At 38.7% G+C, this 21436-nt stretch overlaps 1 protein-coding gene across 5 annotated transcripts in view; it reads right to left on the bottom strand.

Annotated features, from left to right (window-relative positions):
* The window catches only part of TCERG1 (transcription elongation regulator 1), a 35529-nt gene that overhangs the window by 2056 nt on the left and 12037 nt on the right, over nt 1–21436 (bottom strand). For 2 of the 5 annotated variants that reach the window (XM_062002191.1, XM_062002195.1), the window contains 15 exons: nt 20734–20796; nt 19234–19434; nt 17880–17995; nt 16735–16823; nt 15072–15232; nt 14181–14247; nt 12930–13065; nt 11943–12032; nt 11105–11223; nt 8890–9040; nt 4441–4605; nt 3432–3614; nt 1703–1882; nt 668–751; nt 319–419 (listed from right to left, as the gene is read on the bottom strand). In XM_062002191.1, the coding sequence (XP_061858175.1) occupies nt 319–419; nt 668–751; nt 1703–1882; nt 3432–3614; nt 4441–4605; nt 8890–9040; nt 11105–11223; nt 11943–12032; nt 12930–13065; nt 14181–14247; nt 15072–15232; nt 16735–16823; nt 17880–17995; nt 19234–19434; nt 20734–20796 (1906 nt within the window). The remainder of the gene's footprint in view (nt 1–318; nt 420–667; nt 752–1702; nt 1883–3431; nt 3615–4440; nt 4606–8889; nt 9041–11104; nt 11224–11942; nt 12033–12929; nt 13066–14180; nt 14248–15071; nt 15233–16734; nt 16824–17879; nt 17996–19233; nt 19435–20733; nt 20797–21436) is intronic. The other 3 variants (XM_062002194.1, XM_062002196.1, XM_062002192.1) reach the window with 2 other exon arrangements.

Raw genomic sequence — 21436 nt, 5'->3', positions numbered from 1 at the left:
CAAACAGGGAAGATGGCCCTTCACCACAAAAGGTGTCTAACACCTGACAGCTCAGAGTCTGAGCAACAGAACACTGTTAAAAAGTCAATCTCACACCTATGTTGGTTCAATTTCCATCACTTGCCAGTCAGCAGCTGGCATCTGAAAAGGAAGTCTCTACTGCTGCAGACTCTTTCTTTACTGTGACCAGCTATGAAAGGTTGTAAAATTGTAACAGACATCGACTTATGCTATGAGAAAAGAGGGACATTGGCTTTTGCCATTCATATGGAAAAGCACAATGGAAGAGGAACCCTTTGTTGATGTGACACTACACACCTGTAGGTTATGAATTTGGTCTCTTTCAATAGCGTCCGGAAGTCAGCTTTGGCAGTGATGTACTTGTCTCTAATATATTCCTCAAACTCCCTTTGCTTTTTCTGAAAGGGAAAAAGTATGCTTAAAACACTGAATGTAAAGTACTTCGTACCACTTACCACACTGAATGTAAGCATCAGTTACATGTTGATTGTGTTTTTTCTTATCTTTTACATTTTTAATTTTAGAAAATCTTAAACAGTAATATTTTTGTTCACATAAATCAGAACCACTTCAGCAGCCACTAACTTACTCACTTCTGTACCCTGTGCTGTACAGCAGGTTAGCAACAGTAACACAAACCACTTACCCTGTCACTTGAAGAAAATTTAATGCACCTTGGATCTTCTTTAATGATTTTTTTCACTTCTTTCCATGTTGATGTTAAAGTTATCTTTCAAAAGAAGCAAAAACAGTTAAATGACAATAAAAATAGATCCTAGGAATACAGGATGCAAGTGTTACTACATCTGAAGCTTTTAAACATCTCCCAAGTCCACTGACAAAACTGTTCCTGTATTTGCAAGTCTTGGGCTTTGATTATTTATACTACTACATACGTATGTTAATTAGTTGGGTTTATATATTTACTTTTCTTTAGTATTTTGAGGTGACATTTTCAGATCCAAGTCCTCACAACCATCATTTGCATCCTCAGCTCTTTCTAGTACACATTTACATCCATGAATGTGTTGTTAAAATTACCTAGAGAAAATGTGCCTCATTCACACATCTGTCACTTTATTCTGGCACACCAAAAGCCTGCCTAATGTTCTTAGCACTTTTAACTAATGTGTTAGACAAATTAGGTAAAAAACTGGGGATTAAAAAAAAGCTGACTGAAGCTGGCACATTACCAAAAAAGAGGAAGATTCACTAAAACCCAACAATACACAGAACAGGTCCTAGATTTCCATAGCATGACATTACAAAACTTCCGATTCAGTAGCACAAGATAAAGCAAGGGAACATCAAAACTTGGTAAGATTATGTTCTGGAATTCATTAAGGGAAGCACACTGGGTATCTGAAAGAGCAAGAGGCTGTATAGTAAAGAGTATAAAATAATTCAGCATTGGAGAAAGGCTAAATCCTGCAGGAGAGAGGAAAAATCACTGATTAAGGTAAATGAACTGTACGCTAAACCAAAACAACACTCAAAATAAACAGGTAAGGACACACAATGCATACATTTCCTTATGAAGAAGACTAAAGATGATGGTGAATCAAAGGGGCCCTGGAAATAAAACCAAAGAGATCAGATTGTGTGAGAAAAGAACCCCAGAAAAAAACCAAACCCCAATGGGCTGGCAGAAATTGGAAGTGTAAATCGAGCCAGCTCTTACCGCTGAAGTTTCATCCAGAAGTTGCCTAAAGTGTTCCCTCTTCTTTTTGGTAAGTGCTTCAATGTGTTCATTAAAGAGCTTCTCTTTCTCCTCTCTTTCTAGCAAGGAGCCCGACTCCCATCGATGATCTTTGCGTAGAGTCCTTCTGGTATCAGACCACGACACATCTGAAGAACGCACCTGAGACACAAGATCATTATTTTTTAAAATCTTTTTTTTTCTACAGTTCACTGGTATTTTTTATGGATCACTTAAGGGTTTTTTATCTCTCTTACATCAGGTTAAATTAAAGATAAAAAAACAAAGCTGCTTTTAAGTAAGAGACTTGAGTATATTCCCCACAAACGCGAAACAGGCAGTGGTAGAAGGAATTACTCTACATCAGTTCAAAAGCAGATGGAGGAACTCCACTGACCTGGCTGAGCACTCTCAGAAAGGAAAACCCAGCACTCTCCTCTTCAGTGCATCACCAACTACATCAACCATAGTGTCTGGAAAGGCAGCCTCAGAGACCATTATTTGAAAAAAGGGATACTAGCATGTCTGCAGTGTCTTGCTTCTAGCCTGGAGAGCATCCTCAGGAAGCTGCTGCTCTATGCTACTAGCTACACCACCAGAACAGAGCAATGAGTCATTTATATCCTGCCCCCTTCTAAAGATTTTAGCATGGAAATGTGGAATCAAGCACTAGTAACATGTTTGGATTTCATATCTTACACCAGGGAGCAAAGGCATAGTACACAAACTGCTGAAAACTCATTTTGCTAATCCTGTCCTCTTCACGGGACGTTTACCACACAGGAACTGCTCTCTCATGGATTAGTTGGACCAGTAGAACAAAGGAAACATACAACACAGCAGAGAAAAAGTAAGAGGAAGGCACCGTGTTTGGAGCATGAAGAGAGACAATGCAAAAACAAGGGGTTTGTTCCTAATGCTCAGCAACATCTAATTTTCAAAAGACATACAGAAGTTTACAGCAGCATGACTGAAAATCTGCCATGAGACTCCAAACACATCAGGAATATTGCTGCCCTCTGACACCGTAGGCACAATGCCAGAACGTGAACCGTAAATGCAAGGCATTTTCTTTCAACCAAGGCAAATCTCCCAACGCTGAGAGGAGGGCAGTGAAGAGAAAACAACAGGACTCTACTCCTGTTGTTTCTATGCTGAAAAGAGTTCAACGCAGAGCCACCAAGATGACAAGTGGAGTGAAGCATCTCCCTTATGACGAAAGGCTGAGGGAGCTGGGGCTCTTGAGCTTGGAGGAGACTGAGGGGTGACCTTATTAATGTTTACAAATATGTAAAGGGTGAATGTCAGGAGGATGGAGCCAGGCTCTTCTCAATGATGACCAATGACAGGACATGGGGCAATGGGTACCAGCTGTAACAGAAGAGGTTCCAAAGAAACACAAGGAAGAATTTCTTCACTGTTAGGGTGACGGAGCACTGGCACAGGCTGCCCAGATGGGTTGTTGAGTGTCCTTCTCTGGAGACATTCAAAATCCACCTGGATGAGTTCCTGTGTGACCTACTCCAGGTGGTCCTGCTCTGGCAGGGGCATTGGACTAGATGATCTTTCGAGGTCCCTTCCAACCCTTAACATTGTGTGATTTGATACAAGCTTAACCATTAGTGCCAAGAAAGCTTTCATACAGTGCAACCATTAGAGGCAGAATTTGCCACCAAGCTGAGGCAGCCTGTCCCTGGAGAAAGCATCTCACCATGTCAGAGAGAAGCGCCTTGAAGTTCTGGATCGCCTCCTCCCGCTTATGTTGCTCCCGTTCCCTGTCGATCTCCTTGGTCTGCTCCGAGCGAGCCTTCTGCACCTCCCGCTCCCGTTCCCGCAGGCTCGCCTCGATGCGAGCTTGTCTCTCCAGCTCCTTCTCTTTCTCAGAATCTAAATTCTGAAATGGGAGAACAAACTTTTCTTAATAAAACCAATGGCAAAACCTTTCATATTTTGGTCATGCAGGTAAGTAAATTTAAGGGTTATAGAACTAAAGGCATCTTAGAATAAAATGCTTCAAAGTGATTTGAGATCCTTGGATAGCAGAACTTTGCTCCAACAACTTTGTTGAAGCATTAACAGGATTTATATGGGGGAAAGAGGAGTTTGGTCACATGGCCGCTCACAGAACAACTCCTCTCGGGAGCACGTGTACAGTGACAAGCTCTGACTAACAGGGGGAAAGAGGTAGAGTGGTATCACTATTGGTTAGCCTAGTTTCACATTCTCAACCACTCAATGCCTGGAGGAGAAAGGTAGGAATACTGGACTAAGAGAGAACCACCAGCCAAAGAACTGCGTATGAACCATCTACATTCCTGAAGGAAGCTCAGCTGGTGCAAAACAGGACAGCAAAGGAAACTCTGCCCATCCTGGAGCCAAGTGCTCAATCTGGGTCTGTATTTTATGAAGTTTCGTGGTCAGTGGCTTTACAAGAATCTCTGCCTTTCTTGCTCTGCTGGATAAATGCTCCCAAATATCAAGTGTGTGTATGCTCATGGGCATACACATACCACAAACATCTGGAGCAGCAGCACCAGCGATGGTACTTTTGAGTTTCAAGCTGTCATTCTGGGGTACTTCTACAACGAGCTAGGGCATAAAATTCTTTTTAGCATGAGCTAAAGCACCTACTAGTCTATCTTCTAGTTAATTACTTCACACATTACGAGCAATGTGACCACCAGAACATACAGTTATACTTCCCAATGTCACATGCATACCTTAGCTATTTTTTCTATGTACTGTTTGAACAGGTCTTCCCTCTGTGAAGAGCTATCCACTGCTTTGTAACGGGGGTCAGTCTCTACTTTGTCCTTCACTTTGCTCCAGCGAGACTGACTGTCCAGGTGATGATTAGCCAGTAGTTCAAAGAAGTCCATTTTGATCTGTTTTACAGATGGAAACAGGAAGACAACACTTGAGAAAGATATTTTGGTACCCAACAGCTTGCTCTTACGAAGAAAGGAGTCAACTTACCTCCAACAGAGGAAGCATATTAATATTACACACCATTACAACTTAAGAGAAATCACTAAAACTCTGAATTTATACAAAATCACATCTAAAATTTACTTCCCCTTGGGACAATTTTGCTAAGCAGATACATTAAGAAGATCTGCTACATCCAAGATGAATCATATTCTTTACAGAATGATTCATAAACAGGTTTTATTATTTTACTCCAATTTAAGCATCTTTTTTGAGCCTTTTTCTATATATACACATATATAAATATCTCAAAGTAACAAGTTACTGATTCTACATTATAGCATTTTGCATATGCATGCTACAAAAGCTATGCAGTTTTAAACAGGGCTCTAAATAAATCATGTGTTTATGGATTCATCCTCCAAGTGTACAATGCACAGAGGTAAATACTGGGATCTGCTGACAAAGAGCAATGGCTTAAGATGGATCTAACCCAGAAAGAATTACTCACATACAGTAACTAAGTGAATTACATTTAAGATGGATATGCACATATATATAAAAGTTTAAGGGAATATTTTAGTCTACTTTTTAAATTGGAAATGTCATGTCAGCGCTCTGTCTGTAACAACAGCCACTGCAAAGGGTTGGCAGAGGATCAATCCTATTATGCTTTTTATCATTTTGAGATAACTAAAAGCATATTTTCATCCAGATGCCCAGAATCAGCAGTTGCAAGAGTGACTACTGTGCCTTTGCCACATCTCCCTTTTTTTGAATGGGGTAGATGATCTCCCTGCTGCACTTCAGGTCCTAGGTATCGTCTCCTTTTTATTTCCATCGCTATATGCCTTAGAAGTCTGGTTTGGCATTTAAGCCTCCATCTCTCTGAAGCACAGAGGCAAGGGGCTAGCTCGCCTCGCTAAGGGCCAGGGCTCCAGGGACTCCACAGGCACGGCAAAGCATGCTGCCTTCACAGCATACCAAGCCCTGCTGGCCCACAGAACAAACCTGTCTTTAAGGTATACTCATTAAAAAAAGCGTAAAAATCTAAGAGAAAGGCTACTTATCTGCCCTTCTCATCCCTTTAAGAAAAGAAAACCACCAGAAGCAGTTTAGCTGTAAAACACTGATGTTCGTAAGGGAAGTGAGTGGATGGACAGGTGAGCCAGCTCCGGCTTGCCAGAGAACTGTCACATCCCCATTCTCTAAGAATATGTTTAGTTACAGAATGTAAGAACAAAAAGATCAGAACCAACATTCTGCAGTTTTGTCCACTGATAATTTTAGCTCTTCACAATATTAGCATATAAACATAAAAGGTTTTTTTTCTTTACTATCTCTACAGAGATTAAGATACTAAGTAGAGATTAGAAAACAACTGGTTAGTGTCAGTGGGAAGCTGCTGTACATCTACAGCACTATTGCTTTTTCTTAAAAGTAGCTGAACAAAATGCTAAGCAAACCATTTACTCATTGTAAAGTTAAGAATGTTGTTTCAAAACATCTTAAAACATGCATGCAGTATCAAAAATGTGAAGCTTTCTAAGCCATGGCATTAGAAATATGTTAAAAATCAAACAGTTCCAGACGTTGCTACAGAAGTCTATAAAGTAAGGGTCTCTCAAAGTTTCTGCACAAACCACATATGCACATATACCCATTCCACAGGATAAAAACTGCACATGGCCCTGGCTGCAGAAGGTGCCTCTGCCACGTGACCACCGGCAGCACCCCCAGGCTGCCCCGCTGCCACGGGCTACAGTCCAATCCCTCCCAGAAAAACAACATTCCCAGATCTTCAGTGCTCTTAAGGCATGGGTTTCATTTCAGTCATCCACTGTGTGTATAGCACCAGTACTGCAACCTGGTTTTCAATTAAAAAAAACCAAAAAAAAAACCTTCTCAAAAACTTGAGTCAAAAACCTCTCATCAAGGAATGAGTCGCAGCCTCAAACATAAGAGTTCTAGAATAGTTTCTGTGGGAAGTGACCTTGAAGATCATCTAGTTCCACTCCCTTGCCACGGACGGGCACACCTTCCACTAGTCCAGGTTGCTCAATGCTCCATCCAACCTGCCCTTCGACACTTCCAGGGACGAGGCAGCCACAACCTCTCTGGACAACCTGTAGCCTTATGATGTTGTGAGTCTATACACAGTAACTAGCTCAACTAAGTAGAATATTACATAAGGAAACTGTTAAGAGATCCTGACACAGGAAAGATGAGAGATGAGACGGCCATCAGCACAGTGCGATGCAGGTGTCTGCAGCTGAACGTTTCCCTAAGTCCACACGAAGCGGGATGTCAGGCTCAGCTGCTGGCACAACTCCTCGCAAGGACATGGAACAGTGCTGGGTTGGCATTACCCCTTCCCTGGCAAGCTCAAACCCACACCTACTTCCTCATCTCTATCATCTGAGGAGTATTAGCATTCTATTTACTTGCTGAAATTAGCCACATGAATAAAAGCTACCGTCTGAAAAGCTGTCTCCTCCACATCACCATCCACTAAGCCATAACTCAATGTAGCAAAATCAAATCATGATAAAATTAAAAACCCTTACGTTAAAGATTTCTGTAAAGTTGATAGTCCTTAAATAAAGATTTGGGATTTTTAAAACAGACTGAGAAAGCTTCAAGTTAAATGCCTTAAATTGTCTCTTATGTTTTAAGCACTTTCAAAATCAAAGGAAAACAAGACTGAAATTATTTCAGGTGTATTTAGAGGTCTTTTTTTTTTTTTTTGGCAGTTAACACATTGCAGGTACAACTCTCATCACTTCACAAGGAAAAAAACTAAAAAAATGTAAAGTACCGGAACTGCGGGAGGCTAAAGTCACCACACAGAGATACCAATTCTTTCCTCACTAGGGAATCCCATAATATTTGCGTGTCAGTGATTGACAGCTGTCAGACTGAACTGATTGACAGGCCGCACAGCACATAACTGTAAAGTCTATCCACTTGTTATAAAACAGAATACATAAAATGGTTACAAAAGGCTTTTGGAGAAAAAAAAAAAACATTATTTCAAATGCAAACAAACACAATGTCTCTTCTTTTAACTTTTCAACTTTAGAATAATCATGCAACAACAAAGCAAATATTTACTTTAAAAAAAAGTATTCAACTGTGCTATTCAAATGCAAGAATGCTTTAAAATTCCATACTCATCATTGAAATGCAGTACGTAAAAGCTCTCAACTACATCAGCTCTCCTCTGAAAGCACAACCATGTATTGAAATGGCAGCAATATGCAACATTTGGAAAAAAAAAAAACAAACCCACCAGTACAGAATCAAATTAGACCAGAATATGCAAAACTTACTGAATAATGAAATTATCCACAAATCTAACCTGCTATTCAGCACTTTTCTCTTCTGTAAGTATTCTTAGTAGGTGAAATTTGCAATAACTTTCTACTACAAAATAAATATTGCAGACTTTAAAATGTCAACAATGATTAGGCTTTAGAGGTTACTCTCTCCACTCACACACCACACACAGGGACAATGACATGACTGCATATTCTGGTGGCAGTGCTTGATGCTACCTCTGTAGCAGCCTGAGTCTCCAGCAGTGAGAGCTTGCACCCTCCTATTGACAATACGGTCAAATGACATTTGGAATTCATTAATCTTTAATAGCTGACCTTTAATTCTAATAAGCAGCAGTTTATACATAAGATATATTTACTCAAAGATTAAAAAGTCACTAAGCGATAGCTCTTAGGTGGAAAGAGAAGATATGGAAGCTGTTTGAAATTTAAACAGTGAATCCTACAGAGAATTTCAAGTTCTTACTGCCTCCACTGAGAGAGCAGAGAGGTTAATGGCCAGTTCTGGGGTTTCCAGCCAAACAGGAGAAGGATTCTTTTCCTTTTAATGCTTCAGGATAACAGAACTTTAAAAAAAATGAAAAATAGTAATTGAACATTATTCCAGTTAAGAATATAATGGTACTAGCTTAGGTAAACAAACAAAAGAGTGTGATTATTTAAGTAAACACTGCTTCAGAAATAAATATAAGTTCAATTGTATATACTCCAAAAGTCAGCACAACCCTAGACTTAAAATCGTTAGTTCAGAAAGACCCGAGGGACAGTCAGCAAGTGTTTACACTGGAAAGAGAGGGCCCCTGTCTGAGAGAAAGCTCACTGGAAACCAAGCACTGGCTTTGTCCCATCTCACTCAGACTCACACCATTCACACTGCTGGCACTGAAAAAGTCACCTTACCTTCTCACCTCTGGTCTTCGAGTCTTCTTTTTCCTTCTTTCTTGCCGCTGTGATAAACTCATTAAACAAGGCCTCTCGATCTTTCATCTTTTCAATTGCCTTGAATCTCGAGTCTTTAGCATGCTTGGCTGCAAATTCACTAAAAGTAGTTCTGCAACAAAATGGCAAGTGAACTCATTTGGCAGAGCTGTCTTTGCTGAAGCAGGTTCAGCAGAGAAGTACTTCTGCCAGAATACACGTCAGAGAACAATTTTAACAAAAAAAAGAAAAAAAAAAGGCAAACTCCTACAGTGTCTCCTTAGAGACACTTGATCAATGAACTATATAGAAAGGAGTCAGGTTTAGGTACACACAGGAAAGGTATTTTTCGAGACTTACAAGGGTTTGTTTGTTTGTTTGTTTAAATACAGCTACCTGCAGAAAGTGCAGGTGTGGGAAGAAAGATTACAGTACAACCAAGAAGAAACGAAAAAACTCAGCTGTCTATGAAAAAAAAAAGTCTGTCTTGTGAGTTAGCAGTGCAGCCACCAGTCTGTCCAGGTATTTCACAGCTGTGAAACCAAAAATTTTAGGTGCATTCACTTGCAGCCAAACCATGCTAAGAGTTCATCAAAAAAAAAAAACCAACCCAAATCATCTTTTGGTATTAGCCACTGGCTGAATCAATTTTTCCTCCTAAAGTGAACATTGTATAGCCTAGACTTAAAACACATAGACCTGAAAACATCTTAAACACTATGGGCAGCTGCAGAACTACTGGGCTTTCCACCCATTATCCTCACAGCATTCCCCTGACCTTTCTCTCACCTCCAGGGCCAGATTCCAATCTGTGCAGTAGATACGGTACTGCCACTTACCTCGAAAAAACCCACTACTGTGCTTTTTCCAAGCTCTGATGCAAATCTGGCCCCAAGAATACGTGAGACACTTATAATCATACGAATGTTTTCATCACAGCATGGAAATAATTAGACTTGGAAAATCCAGCCTACTGTTGCTGTAGGGTAAATTGAAACAAGAAGAGAATTTGGTAGCTTATTCAAAAAGATTAGAAAGTGAATGTACAGCTATATTGAAGAACAAGAGCTGTTTAAGTGAAGTGGAACACAAACTCTTGAGCATGTTGGACTGAGACAGATGATAAAAAACCAGTCTGGCACTCACAGAAGTACAGCAATATCTTTAGACAAACACTGAAACCAGAAGACAAAGGATAAGATTAAACAAGACAGTATTTTAGCTGGAACTCTCTTTCCCACCCCAACCCATAGTCAGGTAAGAGTCAGTCCCAGAACGACACACCGTAGATATCCTGGAAGTTGAGGACGCTAAAGCTAATGTTAGCCTCTGCATTATAACAGTAAACTTCCTACTGATGAACTTTTCCTGAAAACATTTCTATGCCTCTACTTCTTCCAGCCTACTACCATTGAAACTGACATTCTTATTAAATGAGCAGATAGGTGTGTTAAATAAGAGTTATTAATCAGTTCTGGAGTAATTTACAAGCTATCATAACACTGGCTTCCACCAGATTTCCAAAATGGGTCACTGAAAAAAAAAAGCAAGCTGAAGTGAAACAAATGAGTTGTTATTTCACTGTGAAGGAATTTATGCCAGATAAGCCAAGAGATGCTGGAAGAGAATGCTTCAGAGCTCCTCTGGTGACATCACATATTTCATGAACTCTATGTGAGAGAGCTGTGAAACAAACAACTCTGGCAATAAAACCTTGAATGTTAGTACATTCGCTGTCATCACTTTGTATTATCACTACAAGTAGGTCTGAATGTGAGAGGCATGTAAATTTCTATATTAAAGCACTAGAACATTCTATCATATTAACATACTTGGTAACCAGAAAAACATTCCTTCAGCCCCCTCCAAACTGAAGAAAACTCCCCAGTACTCCTCAGAGACTAGTAATATTCTAAAGAAGAAACAGGGTTATTTAAGGAAACTTGTGGTGGATCATGAGGCCCTTCTTGCACTCCGGACAGCATGCTGGGGATTTCTTCAAACTTACTTAAGGTATGTAAATCATTAGAAATCACAAGTTCTATTATTTTATGACTTAGGTGAATGCAAGCAAACAAAAGATCTCAACGGCATCAGCTGATATTTCTCCTCATTGCGCATCTTGAAAGAAATTTATCCATCCAATTCCACCCAACAGACTTTGTTCTAAGAGAGCACACGAACAAGAAGCTCCCACCTTGGATTAATCTTTGCTTCTTCCATCATTTTCTTGAAATCCTCCTTGGCCTGCATTATTTTGTTTTTCTTCTCCTTGCGCTCCTCTTCTGCTCGGGTTTTCACATACTGGTCAAATACCTACAGAAACACCAGTCATCGACAAACAACATACAAACCCGAACCACATCAACTCTAGGCAAGGGGGAGGAAAAATCCCGTTTCTTTCCTTTTCTCCCATTTCCTCTCACCAAAGAACCATTACATCTAAGGCTGTAAGAAGGGGTAGGGACTTTGTATTGGAATATGCAGATTAGTCCAATCTGCTGAACATGCAGTCTACTGTGTCTAAGCTTGTAATCTGAGAGACATGGATATGTTTCTTACTCATTTCATGTTACGTTAACAGTTTTCTGGGTCATATGTTTAAGACAGTAGACAGTTCCTGTATTCTCAAGTGTTCCTTTCCCTGCTTCCACAAAATAAAGCTTCTGGAGTGAGAACGAAAACTTCTTTTTTTCCCCAACCATGTTTTTTTTTCTTTCTTAAATAAATATCTAGGTGACTCATTATGCCAATATGATGCTATTCTCACCATTTCATTGAGGTTTTGGGAGCTCTCTATAGGCATACAATTTTCACTGTGTTAAAATGTCACATCAGGAAAAATAAAAACTATCAACTCACTTCATCTCTTGCTGGCTTCTTCCATTTTCAGACAAGCCCTAATCATAATAAAAATCCCTTGCAAGACTGATTAGTCTGGAAGGTTAGCAGGAACAAAAATATCAGACTGAGGATTTTGATAAAGTCTGTAGTAGCTATGACTGGATGAAGGGTGGATTTGACTTCTCTTTTACCTGCTTTCTTTCTTTTGGGTTGAGGAGTAAGTATCGAGGATCAAAAACTATCTTGTGTAGCTCTTTCTCCCATGTTGAAAAAGCAGAGACCTTGAATTAAAAAGAGTCAGATTTTAACCAATGGTTTTCTCAAGTATACATTAGTACAGTTTTGCTTAAAAAACTACAGGACATCTGATGAAAAGAGGGAAACAAACTCATCCTGAAGTTTTCATCACTAATAGATGACGGAAGCTGCCATAGCAAGTTTCAATACTAATTGTCTCTGAAAAGGTATGAGTAATAACACTTGCTTAATTACTACTGCTGTGTGACATTTTAAAAAGCACAACTGCATTAGAAGCAAGTCTTGAGATTCACTGCTCTCACGTCCCATGTCTTTTTTATCCATCTCCTAAACGTTACGAGGGTAAATAGTTCAGCTACAAATCAGACTGATTTAAACACATTCAAGTTCATCTTAAATAGGCTTTATTAAAACTGTAGCATAAAATCCCATTATTGAAACTAAATGAAAGCTGCACAGGCAGCTGGATTCATTTCCCATTTTTAATGTTACTATACAAATTTATATTCTAATAGCTTAATTTACTTGATGACTTGTATCAATTTTAGTGAACTAAAAGCTAAACATCTCCCATTCAGGGATAACAGTGTACAGACTACAGCAGCACTTACTGGTTTCCTCATGCAGGGATACTTTGAAAAACGTTCAGTATGTGTTCCAGTTTGTGTGTCCTATTTATTTTCAATGGCAGCTTTCCATTAGGTAATTTTTTAACTCAGAAAAAAAGTTTTTTAAAAAAGCCCAAACACTTGTCTTGATACTGTTTAACTTCAGTTACTCAGAAAGCAAAATGCATCCATTAATCAGAGGAAGGACAAGACATCACAGGTTATGAATTCAGTAAGTATTGCAACCTCTGCCTGAACGCTCTCTTCCCTCTCTCTCTCACACACACACACACACACACAGATTTCTCTGACCCCTCTTTCCAGAAGCATGTCCTTGAATTGTTTCATCCGAGCCTCCAGAGGGACAATGGCTCGCTCTCGAGCAGCTTTAATTTCAGCTTCCATGGCAGCCTCCTTCTCTGAATCAATATCTTTGTTATCATCTTTCCTGAAAAAAAAATATAAACATACAGTAAAACTTGAGACATAGACGAGAATTCAAAGGTAGATTAGAAATCAAATGACACAAGGACAGAATGGTCATAACTAATTACTTCAGCAGTGTGGGCTTACACACCATGAAAGCCATTCTGTGAGACATGGCTATGAATACTTTCCTACTGAAAAAGCTGAAGAGTCAAGGTATTCTCAATAACTTCAGTGCCAGCAAATGACTCAAAAAGTTACCATGTTCCGGTTGTATTTAGCAGGCTTGCCAGATGTGCAATTGATTTTACATTAACTGCATTGATTTTCTTATCTCCTGCTCAAGACCATGAGGCACTGGGAAAAGACTATGGCTTTAAACTGAAGGTATCTTACAACCACCACAACAGAGAATGCTATAACGCCAGTGGCACACTCATCTACCAAAGCATTTCTGGAGAAAGTGTGCAGCTTGTCGATTTATGTTTACTAAGCAAATGTGCTTCAATCCAAACAAACTCACAGCCCAAATTGCTAACAACTGCACAATCACCCCTAAATAAATACAAATACAGTACACATGCAAATAAAATGGCAACACTACTTTCAAAACAATGCCTTTAAATAACTCGGTGAAGTGACATATATGGCTTCCAATAGATGAAACAGACCAGAAGATCTACACAAGACTCTTAAATCTTTACAATACCATGAAAATTACGTATGTTTTCTCTGAAAACAGATTACAAAAATCTAGAGAGATGGATTTTTTGGCAACAAAACCTTGTGCACAGAAATTAACAAGGTAGATAAACAAGCAATGGAAGCAAGCTATTTAAGATAAACTGCACTCAAAATATTCCTTGGACTCACTAACTTATACCACTTATTTCCACTTCAAAACATTTCCAGATGATGAGATGCTACAGATGAAATTCATGTGTAGAGGTAATCTCAGAGAAATACCAAATACTTGAGCTGCTAAACAGCAGAAAGCTGACGATCGTTTTCACCTATCCTATTACTGCTCCACTCTGCTGAAGACAATAGTATACACATTGTTCAGACGAAAAACTTCTTATTTTAAACAGTTATTTTATGTACACAGACCATTTTTTACCGAAAAAGAAAACTTACTTGCGCTTTTTAATTTTAATAGGCTCATCTTCGTTTGCATCCTCTGTAGATTCATGCTCTTCTCTAACTGTAACAGATTTCAGTAATACTTTAGATTTCATATTTATGAAAAATTTGTAATCTACAAATGAAGTCTTGTACAAAGACAGAGGATAATGTGTGCTGCAACAATGTATTCTGACAAAGGAAGACACATCCTTTTCAGTTGCTCTTAAAATAACACTGTCGGAATTTGGTGGCAGGACTAATGAACTTGTGGCCAATTTTGGATTTAGAATGGCAAACACTGATCCCTTATTTCCAGGGAAAAAACAAATCTCAGGCTAAACAGTCTAATGAAGTACAGTTGGATCTCCTGATTACCTACTTGCACTTTGCTCTCCTCCAACTACCCAGCCCACATGTCATCCCAGGATCATTTACTAGAACTCAGAAAGAAGTCTCATCTCAGCAGCCTCTTGAATGTTCTCTGCTCTTGGCATCTGTTTCCAAAACTGTATTCCAGTTGACGTTCTCTAAGTTAAATCCTCTTCTGTAAGAGCCCATTCATACATCATGATTAATCTTTTCTGGCCCTCAAATTCCTCTTGCTTATAAAACACAGTTCCCTTTTTTTAGTCAGTAAAACTGTGGGTTTTTTCCAGCCTATTGTGTTTAGAAAAAAATTAACTTTGTTAGTATTAACTCTCTTCCACAGACTATTTTTTGCCAAAAGACTCGACAACTTTGCATTTTCACCAGCCTTCTTAAATTCCAAAGCCATATAAATTTGTCTAAATATGTCCTTCTATTTCTCTCACTTATTTAGACGTTACTAGCTTTGGAAATCAATATGAAATAAGGGAGAAATTCTATTCAGACTTCTTAAGAATGCAAGAAGATAGGTCTTACTAAGTTTTTTCCCTTCTTCCATTCCTTTTTTGTGAGGAGGTTCTTGAATAATTTTATCCACATCAGCTCTTCCAATTAGGTCATCTGGTCGGTCCCACATAGAAAGACGAGTGGTAGGGTTATAGAAGAAAACACGTTCATCACCAGTCCACACCACACACCTAGAAATTGAACAGTCAGACAGGGAGTTATTACTTTTGTCTTCTTTCATTCTGTATCCCCGGTACTGTATTAAAAAACAGAAGCAAGAGTGATGGTCACAGAGAGATCCCGGTTATACTTACTGCACCACTATCAGACATTCCTACAGTCCAAATGGGATACTGAATTACTGCTTTTCTCTGCTAGCAGATTCGAAATGCTATTGTAAAAATCCTTTTTATCCAGAGCTGCAGTATACTCAGTTCTTCTCTAGGAAAAACGTTTTAGGCAGCTGAATAGGATCTTGGGGTGAAATATACCTCATCTCTTTAATGCCCCACAAAATATGAGAAAAAGCAACCTAATGATCTTGCCAAAGTGTTATAAATGATGGAATGAAAGAACCCCAGAGATAATTTGAAGTGAGACAGTTTTAAATATCAAACATTATTAAAACAACATCGATGGCTAAATTGCAAAATTTAAAACAATATTCTTTTCCCAACACATAAAGATGATTTATGTCTATTTTAGCAAGAGTAACCTCATCATGACATTAAAGAAACTCAAATTTTTTTGGTCAGCAGCTGCACCTGTTTCACAAGACATAAGGGTTGGTCAAAGGAGGTTCTTCTCCCCCTCTACTCTGCCCTGGTGAGGCCTCATCTGGACTACTGTGTCCAGTTCCGGGCTCCTCAGCTCAAGATGGACAGGGAACTTCTGGTAACATTCCAGCACAGGGCTATCAAGATGATCAGGGGACTGGAGCATCTTTCATAGGAGGAAAGGCTGCGGGAACTGGGGCTGTTTAGTCTAGAAAAGAGAAGACTGAGGGGAGATCTTATTAATATTTACAAATATCTAAATGGTGGGTGTCAGGAGGTTGGGACATCCCTTTTTTCTATGGTACCTAGCAAAGGACAAGGGGTAATGGGATGAAGCTGGAACACAAAAAGTTCCACTTAAATATAAGAAAAACTATTTCACTGTTGAGGTGAAGGAGCCCTGGCACAGGCTGCCCGGGAGGGTGTGGAGTCTCCTTCCTTGGAAGTCTTCAAGACCCGTCTGGACATGTTCCTATGCAACCTGATCTAGGTTGACCTGCTTCTGCAGGGAGGTTGCACTATTGCACTAGATGATCTCTAAAGGTCCCTTCCAAACCCTACCATTCTATGATTCTATGAAAAGAAGTCTGAGAGAATTTCACACTAGATCAGAAGGAACCACTGGCAGATGAAGCGGGCCAGGGTATAAAATCCATACTGGTAACATGCTTCAATAGGACTGCAGCTAGCGTGTGATAGAAAGGCTACACATACGCCACTCAATATGATGAGTACCAGCACAGTATGAATAGTGCTGGTGGGAGGAATCCAATGTTACTTGGGACAGAAGCAGACCAAAGACAGGATCTTCACACACTATTACTTGTTTCAACTACCCAGTAACCTTCCTAGTGGCGGCTACAGGAAGTGATGTCTCAGTCCCACAGTAGCAGGCCATAGGAAAAACTGTTACCTACCAGGGGGTTCCCGGAATAGGAGTGGTTGCCACTGGCTTGGCCTTCTGAGCTGCTTTTTCTTCTTCAGTCATTTCTTCCTCTTTTGGCTCCTCAAGAAAAAAAAACAAGTTACAAGACTCAAGCAATGGCAGCTAGCTAATTATTTAAAATAAAGTAAATAACTTGTTTTAGACAAAACAGAAGCACTGGAATTTCAACAGCAACTGCTATTAAAGAACTTCAGTTCAGAAAACCTTTCAAGTGTTTATGTAACTTTTGGTTTCAATGAAATCTTTTTTTAAATGCCTTCCTAGATCTGCAAGAATCCTTGAAGGGTGTACTTTCTCACCAAGACATTTTGATTTATTCTTAAAATTAATTTACTTGAAAATGAGACACAGAGTATGAAACAGACAAAAATCTGCAATAACCTTTGTAGCAGAAATAAGCAAATTAACAAGTAGCTCAAGAGTAAACAGGCCAGAGTGGTAATAAAAATCAGTAACTCAATTCTGTGCTTTTGCCTACTAAGCTACACTGAAGTTCACAGAAATCAGTATAAAAGCTTTAATTTTTATTCAAACACCTTGGCTTCTTCCAGAACTACACCTTCTCAGCATGACAACATGCCTTACAAGAAAAAACTTAATTGTGTTTACTGCTGTGTAAACACCACAGACATTTTCTACAACGTATGTTCCTAACAGACTAAACTTATAGGTTACAGCACATGGAGGATGTATAAGCTTTGTTTCAAAACTGATCAAATTAAAGAAGTAAAGAAAGAGAGAAAAAGCTATTAAAGATTTCAGATATTCAGGACAAGGTTCATTTTTCTCAGCACCTTAAAATCAGCAAGAGATTGTCATGTCTATATAATTAGCAAACTTTTTTCCCGTGTTCTTACCATTTTCTTAACTCACATACTCTGCTTGGTTTTTTTTTAAATGTCCTTTTTTCCTTATATATAAAAAATAATTTAAAAAAAGGAAAAATAAAAGCTATGAGTCCAAAAAGGAAGGCTTTGAAAATCACCCCAGGATTTTAAGAACTCAAATTACTAACCATGTCTCCTGTCAATATGCCTGGTCTACAGATGCATCCACACCTGTAGGATGTAGGATTCAAAATGGCGATACTGACTATTTGGTTGCAAGGTCTTTTACCTCCTTTATAAGTTCTTTTATAGGTTCTTCTTTTGGCTCTTCTTCTTCTGTCTCCATTGGTAAAGGCTCCTCTGTAGGTTCTTTAATTGGCTCTTTAATCTTCTCTTCCATTTTTTCTAAATAAAGACAGAATTTTCCTTAGTATTATTATGAAACCATTGCAGAACCTCAAGAAATGTCTTTTTATCAGTATGACTTTCCAAGCACAATACCAACCAAAGTTTATTTTTAATGTATTTTCACCACTTTTGATCCTTCTTGGGCTTTACAGTGTCTGCTTATCCTGTTTTTACAGGATTATTTCCTGTACCAAGATCTACTTCAGACTGGAAAACAAAATATGGTGAGACAGTCTACGATGTTAAAAAGCTAACTAAAGTGTGCCAACAGAAACATCAATAAAAATAACAACCAACAGCTGCAAACAACAGTGTAATACTGAAGACACTTTCAGATTTGAGATGCTGTTGATGAAAAATTTAAAAACAGAGAAAATTCATGGAGAATCATCTGAGGATTGCTCTGCAACCACTTAAAAAATTATGAAATGCATTATCTTTACTCAGCAAAACTGATATTTGCTGTCTTGGATGTTTTCACCTCGGTAAAAGAAGATCTATTATTTAAATCTGAATTATTAGAAAGATGGCTATTAATTAAATTGTCTAACAGCCTGAATTTGTCTAAACAAAGATTTCTTGTAACTGAAAAATTCAGCAGACAATAAAAGGTAGAACTATTTGGATCCAACTGGACTTGTTTTCCTAAAAGACTTTATAGACTGAACAAAAGCCACAGGACTTTTGCCCCTTCTTTCCTAAGAAAAATATAGCAGCACTCATGGATATACCATGGATTCAAATAAACACAAGTCACAGAATCAGGGATGTGGACAGGAGGGTAATTTATTTTTTCATCATAGTCCAGATCTGATTTCACTTTTCAAGATCTGAAACTCTGCATTTCGATGATCTTCATTCTTTTCTGGTTTACAGTCTTTAGAATAACTGAATTTTTCCTCACTTTCTAGCTTTCTGCAATTGGGATCTTCTCAGACACGTGAGTACATAAAGTACTTACTTTCTACTGGAGAGGAAATGCATTTAGCGAAGCATCACAGGATTTGGAAGCACCTCTAGAAACAAATACTCTTACGATATAGCGAGGGGGGGGAAAAAAAGAAACTATAACTTTCAGACTCAAAATCAATCCAAATGGATACTTATAATCAGGATTTCAAAATATTCCTATGGGAAACAAGGGACTAGAAATATTCTCATTCACATTTTCAAAGATGACCACTAGTAGTCTCTGCAATTTTGCCCAGTATACAGCTGTATCAGAAAAACATTACCTTTTTCTTTCAGTTCTTGGGGTTTTTCCCACGTTGACTCCAAAGTCCTATTGTTATAATAGTAAGTCTTTCCATCTGCAGTTTTGTACTCTGTCCACTCAGAGACTGCTGTTGCTCCAGCCAGCGTAGCAGGGGAAGCGGCAATGGCAACCTGAGGGTGGATCATGGGTACGATGGGGGGAGCCATGCCTGGCAGGACACCTGCAAAAAGACCAAAAAAAAACAAAAGAAAAAGAAAAAGAAAAGGAAAAAGGAAAGAAAACAGTAAGTGACAATGAAGTACCTACAAACCAAAACCTAGCACTTTACTGTCTTAATTTACAAATAATCAACCTATACAAATAAATACAAATAGTCTTTTCAAAATTAAACTGGAAAGTGGTGCATTGTTACTGAATTTCCTTTGTGTGTTTTACTATCAGTAATGCCCATATTACCAGGCAAATTAGATGGCCTATTTTAATTAATGTGTGATTCTATACAGCACAAAGCTTGTTAGTTTTTAGACATTTGCTGTAATGCTTCACAATGAAGTGCTCGATTTATTAAAACAACTTCATTAAATCTCTATGGAAAATTATTCTTTTTTTTTTAATCTACCTCATTGTTCAATTATGCTGTCATTTTAAGAGAGATTCTTATTGCTCTTGAAAAGAAGACAACAGTGGCTTGAATTTGAGCCACCTGATAGGTAGCAGAACTCTGACAAATCTTAAATCCCTGCTTTAAAAAAGTTCCCATTAATTCAAGGCTTTGGATAAAAACTGGTGACGCTGAAATAATTTCAGATTGTGTGATGGTTTTGTTTACTACTGCAGATCAATTGGAAAAAGAACACTTTGTTCACATCCTAAAGCAAAATGGCAAGTAAATATCCAAAGATACGAACGCTGGAATCATCCTATGATTCCTCTACTCTTTCCAACGGAATGGATACACTGAACAGATTTAGAATAACAGTTCTAGAGAAACAAGTTGGATAGGATTAGACCTACAAGATCATAATTTTGAGCCTTTAATGTTTACATGAAAAAATCTATCTTTTTAAATAATGGAAAAGCACACATTACACGTTGTCATAAAGTGTTCTCAGTGACTGACTTTTCTTAAATCCACATTTTGAAAAATGAAAACTTAATACTAAGACGCACATACACGCACACCAACATGCGAGCACAATCATGTCACTATACATGTGGAATAGGGAAAACAAAAATCCACACACAAGAAACTAAGAAGTATGGGCATGAAGAGATTCACAGTTATTACAGAAAACTGTATGAGTTGGGTTTTTTTGGTATAAAATAAGCTAACGCTAACAGTTATTTGGGAAAGTTATTTCCTGGCCAAATATGATATTTGCATTTATACTGCTTTTGAAAAGAAAGTATATATATTCATTCAATTGGATAAGCAAATAAATAAATAAAAGATAAACAACAACATTCACTACCATGCCAACTTACAGACAAAACGAACTAAGATGGTTTTGAAAATTACCGGTCTTGGTGGTAGCGACTGTCTTTACATACGGGCAGCTGACTATTTGCATCATTGCTACACCTGTAAAACGGATAAGCAAGCATGTTGGAAAGCTGCCATTGCGTGTCAGCTACCACTGGGAGTCTGGGTGGTACAGATTTCCTGCTACAATTTGGAATGCCACTTTCAGATGGCTAAGGGAAAGCCTCTTGGCAAGAAAATGTGAATCGTTTCTGCTCTGACATTTTACGTCAGGTCAAGTACAAAACTAACGTCAAGCTGAAGCAACAGTTGCTGCCTACATTAAACTCAGGGGTTTCGGTTCATTCAAGGGGGAACTCAGCTCTCCTTCTGTAGGGCAGTACCATGGGAACACACTCTGCTAATTGTACTCTTTTCCAGGGACCGTCCTTGCTTGAACAGATCCGTCAGAGGGGCAGCAACAAAGTGAAACTAACGGTCTTTGCTATTTTCAGTCTGCTGCTGCATTTAGAAAGCAGTGGCAAGAGCAGAAGTCAGGTTAAGACTAGCAAGGGGTGGCAGGGTGAAAGCCAAGTTCAACCCGGAGGAAACTTGAGATTATGAGGGTCGTTACAGAAAGGCTGGAGGTGTAAGAAAAGGGAGAAAAGAAATAAAAGCAATGAAGCTGCAAACAGAGGTACACGAAGCTGCACTAGGTCAATGGCAGCAAACATTTTATTTTTCCTCATCAATAATGTCA

The sequence above is a fragment of the Colius striatus genome, chromosome 9 (genome assembly GCF_028858725.1).
Source record: "Colius striatus isolate bColStr4 chromosome 9, bColStr4.1.hap1, whole genome shotgun sequence".
NCBI lineage: Eukaryota > Metazoa > Chordata > Aves > Coliiformes > Coliidae > Colius > Colius striatus.
The sequence above is the reverse complement of the archived record's forward strand: the minus strand, read 5'-3'. Positions and strand labels throughout refer to the sequence as shown.